Source organism: Tachysurus vachellii, chromosome 7 (assembly GCF_030014155.1).
Source record: "Tachysurus vachellii isolate PV-2020 chromosome 7, HZAU_Pvac_v1, whole genome shotgun sequence".
Lineage (NCBI taxonomy): Eukaryota > Metazoa > Chordata > Actinopteri > Siluriformes > Bagridae > Tachysurus > Tachysurus vachellii.
Window position 1 is genome coordinate 15236515 of NC_083466.1, and position 8052 is coordinate 15244566.

At 37.8% G+C, this 8052-nt stretch overlaps 2 protein-coding genes across 5 annotated transcripts in view; both read right to left on the reverse strand.

Moving 5' to 3' along the window:
• si:dkey-9k7.3 (circularly permutated Ras protein 1) overlaps window positions 1-1536 on the reverse strand; it is a 17598-nt gene extending 16062 nt beyond the window's left edge. The window contains exons 1-2 of one of the 2 annotated variants that reach the window (XM_060874594.1): window positions 1065-1536; window positions 181-238 (exon numbers count right to left, since the gene is read on the reverse strand). In XM_060874594.1, coding sequence (XP_060730577.1) covers window positions 181-238 — 58 coding nt within the window. In that variant the 5' untranslated portion in view covers window positions 1065-1536. The remainder of the gene's footprint in view (window positions 1-180; window positions 239-1064) is intronic. The other variant, XM_060874593.1, reaches the window with a different exon arrangement.
• A 5-nt stretch (window positions 1537-1541) lies between these two features.
• On the reverse strand, window positions 1542-8052 carry tkfc (triokinase/FMN cyclase). 3 transcript variants are annotated; one of them, XM_060874595.1, is made up of 16 exons: window positions 7896-8052; window positions 7503-7692; window positions 6942-7234; window positions 6647-6725; window positions 6474-6563; window positions 6325-6359; window positions 5147-5231; window positions 4977-5066; window positions 4530-4646; window positions 3792-3908; window positions 3470-3607; window positions 3281-3387; window positions 3094-3197; window positions 2623-2656; window positions 2419-2511; window positions 1542-2249 (listed from the first exon to the last, which is right to left on the reverse strand). In XM_060874595.1, the coding sequence occupies exons 1-16, from the start codon at window positions 8004-8006 to the stop codon at window positions 2088-2090; spliced, it is 1845 nt and encodes a 614-aa protein (XP_060730578.1). In that variant the 5' UTR covers window positions 8007-8052; the 3' UTR covers window positions 1542-2087. The 3 variants fall into 3 exon arrangements, 2 of the variants coding, with proteins under 2 accessions (XP_060730578.1, XP_060730580.1); XR_009648755.1 differs by lacking the exon at window positions 2623-2656 and having other exon boundaries at window positions 2110-2249; XM_060874597.1 differs by lacking the exons at window positions 1542-2249; window positions 2419-2511; window positions 2623-2656 and adding an exon at window positions 2749-2971.

The following is an 8052-nucleotide window of genomic DNA, read 5'->3' on the forward strand; positions in this document are numbered from 1 at the left end:
TTTTCAATATATTAATTATTTCCTTTTGCAAAGAGAATGTTCGTTTGAATTATGACTACAACTGATTCAATTGTATAGTATTTACTTATTATTTTTGTGACTTTTTGATATCAGTCTTTTATATCAATTCAGTGGAGTGTTAAAATGAATTTTGTGTCGAATAAAATTCCAAGGTCTTACCTTCTGCTAGACTCTCAGGCCTCCAGTTACAGACGACATGACTGCAGGCAAACTCCATCTAAAGGGAAAAAATCAGGAACAGAGAAATCAATAATGTTCCAGTACCGTTTGTGTATTGTACCAATGTCTAGACTAAACCATGTATGCATCTCTTTTCTATTTATTTTTCTATGTTTCATGTCTTATTGCACATTTAACCTGTGAGCTGTGTTTCAGATTTCGAAAAAGAAAGGCAATGATGGTGCATATAGAGAGCAGTAGATTAGCTGCCTTCAATCTTTAAGCTGATCTCATTTCCTGCTTTGCTTTGCAGCACTACAGAAATCTTAAAAATCTGTTAATAATCTGTTAATGTGTAAGTGACTATACTTCTCTAGTAATATTAATATGAACAATTTCCTCCTTGGCTAGATTAAAAAACTTTTCATCAGTTTCAGTCATATACATTTTTTTGTTTTTAAGCTTTTTTAAAACATAATTAGGAAACATATAACTTGATGTAAACCACCATCAAACTGACTTTATTTTGTTTTTTTACACAAATCCACAACTGTGATGTGTTTTTGGCCAAACAAAAATTTAGATTGATAAGTACATAAATCACATAAATGCATCAAGCAAATATTCGTCTGATAAAAATCTGTGTAAATATACAATTAATTGTTATTTGGATTTACTGCCCTGAGAGCCATCATATCCTTTTAAATTACATAAACGTTCACTCAGTCATATTAAACGAAGCACAAGCCATCAATAACATAGGTTTCACCAAAAACCTTTGCAAAGGATGATAGAAATCCAGACATTTACAGATTACAGACAAATCCTTCAGGCATTAAAAACAATGTTGTCACGTTAGATTAAAATTCTGTTTAAAATTGTACCTTTATGCTGCTTGTTTTCAGGTCGATATGTTACTCAGCATGTGCTACTTCTGATGTGTAGCCTCTACAGTATGTCTGTGTATGTGTGTGCGTGTGTGTGTATGTGTGAAAAAGAAGCAGGAAGTAACAAAATGACAGAATAGGAAAGCGCACAAACCTGAAAAAGGCATACGTTTAAACATATATAAAAATAAAAAATAAAACTCTGTATTCTGTCTCTGAGCTGGTTGCTTCACTTCCTGACTCTATTTTTAAACTCAAACTAAAAAACTGTACACAGGTGCGAAAGCATGTCAATAGCCCTCCTTTTCCTTTGCCATGTCTGTGTTAACAGCTATGACCTGAAAATGATTTCATTTTTGAAATCTGTTTACGCTACCAAATTTGAACAGAATCCACATTCTGAAAGACCTCTAATAATAATAAAATATTTTAAGAGAATATGACCTATTCATGTAAAATAATAAACAATAGACATTTGAATAGATTTTAATTTATTACGCTTGAACTGATATATTTTTCATTTATAATGCTGCCAATGTTAAATGATACAGAGAATCGAAATCACTTGTCTGTGTCACAGTACTCCTTCTATGTGGTTTCTGACAGGGACTTTCTTGAATGGGAGACTAATTCAGCATGACTTATGCAATGAAACATAATTTCATAATACTTTCTCAATAAGGATACAAACTCAAAATGTATTTATGTTACACTGCATTTATCTCTATCAGTAATAAGGGAAAACAAAAAACCCCTTTCCTGTAAATATCCGTTCTGCGCTACCATTGCTTCATCCTGTTTTGGTCATGAATAGATTACTTAATCTTACTTAAAGACGAATTAAGTAGAGTAATGTACCATTCGAATACTGTTAGTTTCAGTGCAATTAGTCACTGTATTATTTGTGGAATGGTCCTTGTTGTAGTTGATTTAGTGTACTTGTGTATATTAGTTGGCTTTCCCCCAACAATACAGAGTGTTCTCTCTGATCCATGTTTTACGTCATGACACCAGAGTAGATCATTGGTTCTTCCTTTTCAGAGCATCAAACATAGCTCGGAAAATGGCAGCTACAGCCACAGCACCGGGGTCAGGCTGAGTCAGGCGCTCGGATGCAATGTAACTTGCTCGGCCTGCTTTGGCAGTGAGGTCACGGGTCGACTCTGCACCCAACTCTGCTTTCTGTTTAAGAGCAAACAAATATTTTGTATAATATGTTGAGCTCTGGACTGAAAAGCGAATAAACAAGAACCAATCTTGTAAGAATCATGTAACTGAAACACAAATGAAAACATGGACAATTGTTTTAAGGAAACAGAGGAAGGATTGTTCGAGTGCCAGTGAACCGTACCTCCACGGCTGCCTGTAGCACAGCAATATGTCCACCTGGAGAAGCTGTGGAAAACTTCATCAGCTCATCTGCTGCAGGGCACAGTGCATCCAGCTCAAAGGGAAAGTAAGAAGCGCTCATGTCAATATTTAAATGCAAACTGCATATCTGATTTCCCCAGTTAGAGATCAAATATGGGCAAAATTATTACAATTGTAGTTTTACCATTGTTCTGTCACCAGGTGCAGCACCTCCATACCTATCAGAAAATAGATTCTAATAATTAAAATAGAGACTACATCTAACATCAACAAGATAAACTCTCTCACTTGATGTCACTAGATTTACTAGATTAGATTTTTACCCTTGACTGTCAATATCCAAAACATACTAGTCAAATTATTTTGCAGTGTGAGTTACTCTCACTCATTTTCTACCACTTATCCGAACTACCTCGGGTCACGGGGAGCATGTGCCTATCTCAGGCGTCATTGGGCATCAAGGCAGGATACACCTTGGACGGAGTGCCAACCTCCACACACACGAGGGGGATTCGGGAATCGAACCCCCAACCCTGGAGGTGTGAGGCGATCATGCTAACCACTAAGCCACCGTGCCCCCAGTGCGAGTTAGAAAATATTAATATAGAAAGAACGTTAAGATATTTGAAGATAGATGAATGTTCTCAATAGCTACCTTTTCATTGCTTCGGTCCCAGCCTGAATAGCTTTAGCCCAGTCTTTACTATCACAGCTTTCCTTTAGGCAGGGTGCAGCTGCTGTCAGGAACAGACTGTAGAGCTGATAGAAGACAGTAAAAGCTGGTAATGCTGCATGCAGTACAGTTTTGTTTGTAAGAGATTTGTTAGACATTTTTTCCATACTGCTCCTGAAGATCCACCCATTCTCTCCTCCACCAATCCAGCAAGGGCAGTCAGGAGTAGATAAGGTGTTCCTGGGATTGTGGTGGTCTGCATCCATTCTTCGACAGCTGCAGTAGGTAATGCATCAGTAGAAAAAAATCTCAATGAATAAATACCCAACAAATTATTTGGTATACTGGCACTGCCTACCAGTAGCAGCAAGAGCATGTGTGCTCCCACAGTCTCCATCTCCTGCAGCACGATCCAGGGCATTGAGCTCTTCCTTCCGTTGTAAGAGAGCTTTGCAAATGGATTTCAAAACTAGACATGCCACAAAAGAAAATGGACCTGATGGCAAATGGAAAATTTAATTAACACTTATAATAAAAATAAATTATTAAATAAAAAATCAAGTGTCTCCAAATATAATACACACAGCATCAAGCAAGAGACAAATAAAAGAAAAAGTCTGAATAGAAAAAAGATGAGGTTTGGGGATCGCCCACATTTCATTATTCAAGCCTTTATTAACCTTGTTCAGATTTTGTTTCGCCAGCAGTTGGTCTCGCTGTGGGTTCCACATACAGGTTCCTCCCACTTAAACACTCACTGCTGAGGTTGGGCCAGGAAGGCGCTGAGGTTTTAGCATCTGCAGAGGTTAAAGGCCATAAGCATTTAAATAAAATTAAATAAATCTCTATACTATCTAACTAAATAGATTTTAGAGTCAAACTTTGTAACAGAGGTGTGTTATGCTCCAGGACTGAATTATTACAGTATATATAGATGTCGTTGTTGAGAGAACCAGTCTTTTCCAATTAATAGATGGTATTTGTATTTAAAACCTAATAATACCAAGAAGCTAGCCCTGATGATTTAATTCATTATGAAAATGTTCAAGCGAATTAAAAAAAAAGAATTCTCAAAAATGTTGAGAAATTCCACTGAAATGTCCTTATATAGAAATAGGAACTAACATTTAATGAATGCTGGTCATCTGAAAACTGAAGTCTTTGATTAAGAATGTAAAAAAAGGTTTTTATTTATATATACGCACAACAAGTGCTTGTACTCAAATACGTGTGGTCTATCAGTGAAATACAGGAAACTGAAACAAACCCTAACTCTAATCACACCAAGATGACACACGGTGTACTGACATGGTATCTTTGTGTCAAGTGGAGCAAAGCAATGCCTTCCTCAAAGATGCTAATACTTTGGTCAGAATGGTCTCCTATATTAAATACGAATTTAGATAAAATAAATTCACCAAACAGTCGGAGTATCTCCTCATCCACTCTCATGAGAGAGAGAGACATGCCCGCCATCTCCAGCGAGGTCATGAATGAGCCAGACATCACCCTGGCAACCTGCACTCCTCGGCCCACTACAAATAGCCAGAGATACATCAAATAGTGCATATTAATGGAAGGTATATGAAATAATGTATATATAGTTTGTTTTCCACCGAAACAGCTCTTGCAACTTGATAGTTACTGATATGTTAGTGCCAAAATAAAACATGAAGGTATGGAAACCTTCAAACTCTTCATAATTGTTCTCAGCATTCTCAGAACAGCGAGAGACCATTAGGCCCTTGAACTGTTTGGACCTCATCTTCTTTCAAACCCAATTTCTTCTTTCAAACCTTCTTTTAAACCTAAGTCATTTTAGAGAAAGTGGTGTGTTGAAAATGTAAACATAAATATAGTCTCACTTAAACAGTTGATAGCAGCTCTCGTGACAACAGCCATCTCCAAACAAGACAGAGCACCAAGATTGTTCACACAGAGGACCACAGTGTCAGCTATAAGAGAAAAACAGACATCATCACACATGAAACATGAAAGAAAGTGCTATTTCACCCAAAACCCTGTCACAGCCTACCTGATTTTAGAGGCAGATGTGATTGGCTGGAAGGGTCAGTCATGTGATCAATCATAATCCTGACAACCTCATCAGCAGAGGCAAGCTAAACAAAGAAATCCATCCAAATATTGTAAAGCCAACTGAATTTCATCAGACTCTATTTTATAAGGACCTCATTTATCTAATATGATATGTTTATTATAAACAGAACAATGATATTATACAGAACATCATACTAGTATTGATTAGGAATAATACTAATACTTCGAACTCAAGTTCTTCAAGATGTCACAAACAAGATGTTGACATTATTATATCCTACTGTACAATGCTTGCATTTTTTTCAGGAGCTCTGTCAATCTGTGAATCTCCTGTTTTACCACACCCCAGGGGTGTTGTCTGGATACATATGACTGGAAAGGTCTCTGAAGAACACTGAACTTATTGTCATGTTTAAAAAAACAGTATAAGAAGATTTTACTTGTGACATGGTTCATTATCATGTCTGTGCCAACTTTCTGTTGACTGATGGGAGTGGAACCCAATGTTGGTATTCTACTGTTGAAACCCATGTGTCAAGGTTCAATGTGCTGTGCATTTTGAGATGTTTTTTTTCTGCTCACCATAATTATAAGGACTGGTTATCTGAGTTACTGAGTTAGCCTTTCTGTAAGCCCAAACCATTCTGGCCATTCTCCATTGACCTCTCTCATCAAGAAAACGTTTCCATCTCTAGAACCGCTGCTCACTAGACTTTGTTCTTACTGAGATCACTTTTTTGCCTTTATACTGATGGCTGATGTTAACATGACCTGAGGCTGCTGGTCCGAATCTGAAAGATTTTATGACTTGTACTGATGTCACACAATTAACTAATTAGATAACTGATGCATAAGCAGGTGTACAGATGTTCCTAATAAAGTGCTCAGAGAGTATAATTTGTATGTGTTACTTTAGTTAATGGCCAATGTGGATTATTACCACTTCCTTGTTTGTGATGTACAGTATGTTTGTATACTGTTATGACACTTACTACAATTACAGGGGTGAAAAAAATTAAATATACGTTAAAATAAAAGCATTTCAATTTGATTAAATTGAACTAAATCAAGTAAGCTGTAGTATAAATAAAACCAGTTAAGACACTAATCAACAAAGTCTGAAAAAAAAAAGAAAAGCACAAATAGTTGACTGACCTTGAACTTTTTAATGCCCGGCTCACCATGGATTCCTGCAGAGACATAGGCATGCTCTGCTCCATAATTTAATAACCCACTAAAGTAATTTCTTAATCATTCAACACAATAAGGACATAAATATAGACTCCTCTCAATCTCCTCTGTACCTAGTCCTAGCTCCATATCTCCAGGCAGAACCTGAAAGGTGGGTAGGCATCCTGGCACACTGCATGGAGACAGACTGACACCCAGGGTCCCTAAAACAATGAAAGAGCACTTCTCTGATTATGCTTAGTTTCCAGGTAGAAATGAATCATATGTGCTTGGTAATTACTCTCACCAATATTTTTTACTGCAGTTGACACTTTAGCAACAATCACATCTAGTGAACAGCTTTCCTCAGCCAGAGCACCAGCCAGCTACAGATTTAACACACACAAAAAGTGAATAATTAACACCAAAAAGAGTCATGCAAAATGATATTTAAAACTTCTTTACTGGCAGATATGAAGGGCCGTATGAAAGGTCATTACCAACAGTCTCTAAACTAAACAAAGATCATCAGATGGTTTAAACTGGTGCTGGTGTACCACATCCTCCCTATAATCTCCAGATCTGTAAAATGAGTTTCGTACCTTATGAATAAACACCGTTCCACAAAGTCCTCTTCTGCCTGCTTTGCTGGGCTGAGTAAAAGCACAGTCATCGGCCACAACTACCATGTCCACAGGGACTCCTTGTGCCCGTGCTTTTTCTGCAGCTAGGCCAAAGTTCAGACGGTCACCTGTGTAGTTCTTAACCAGCAGCAGGACACCTGAAGTACCACTCTGCCAAAGGGTCATGATGGCAGCAAGAATACTGCCAGGAGGAGGGGAGGAAAACACTGCTCCTGCTACAGCAGCTGACAGCATCCCTCTTCCAATGTAGCCTGAATGAAAAATTTCATTGTTGACATCAGTGGAACCATAATGGCTTTAATAATTTTATAATTAGGCTTAGATATGTGAAGCATTTCCCATACTATGTATGCACTGTTACTATAACATCTATGATGTTTGTGCCATCTCTAAATCTATGGAAATAATAAACCCACCATGAAACGACTGTAGCCAGCTTTAAACGCCGAATAAAATGTTATCATCAGAAACCATTGTCTCAACTTAGATGGAGCAGCACATTGGGAACTCAAAACTTACCTGCATGTGCAGGCTCATGTCCTGAGCCACCTCCAGAGATCAGTGCCACTTTGCCCTTCAGGTTGTGGAGGTCAGAGCGTATTGCCACCCTGTGCCCCCTCAGGAGCATCAACCCCCCATTGCTGCTCACTGTGCCCTCCAGGGCCTCATCCACACACCGCTCCACAGAGTTCAGCAACTTTCTCTGTACCTGTCAGACCCACAGATTTCAGATACTTTTACAGTAACATCGTTAATTATTAAACATCTGCTTTGCTCAAAATGCATGCATAAGTAATGGACATGAACAGCTACAGCTTGTCTTAACTCTGTAGTCTGCATAAAAACTCTTATATAAAAAATATTTATACTTTATATTTGTAAGATTTCAACAGATGTCAATATTCTGCTTACCTCCATAGACCTCCGTAGACTGTGTCCAGAAAAGAAACGGTCAAAGGTGTATCCTACTGTACTAAATAGTAGCCGACAGTAAAGTGCATTCGTATCGTGCAACTTTATCATAGTAGTATGCTAGTATGCATGTTTGTATTGTGTAGGCAGACACTTA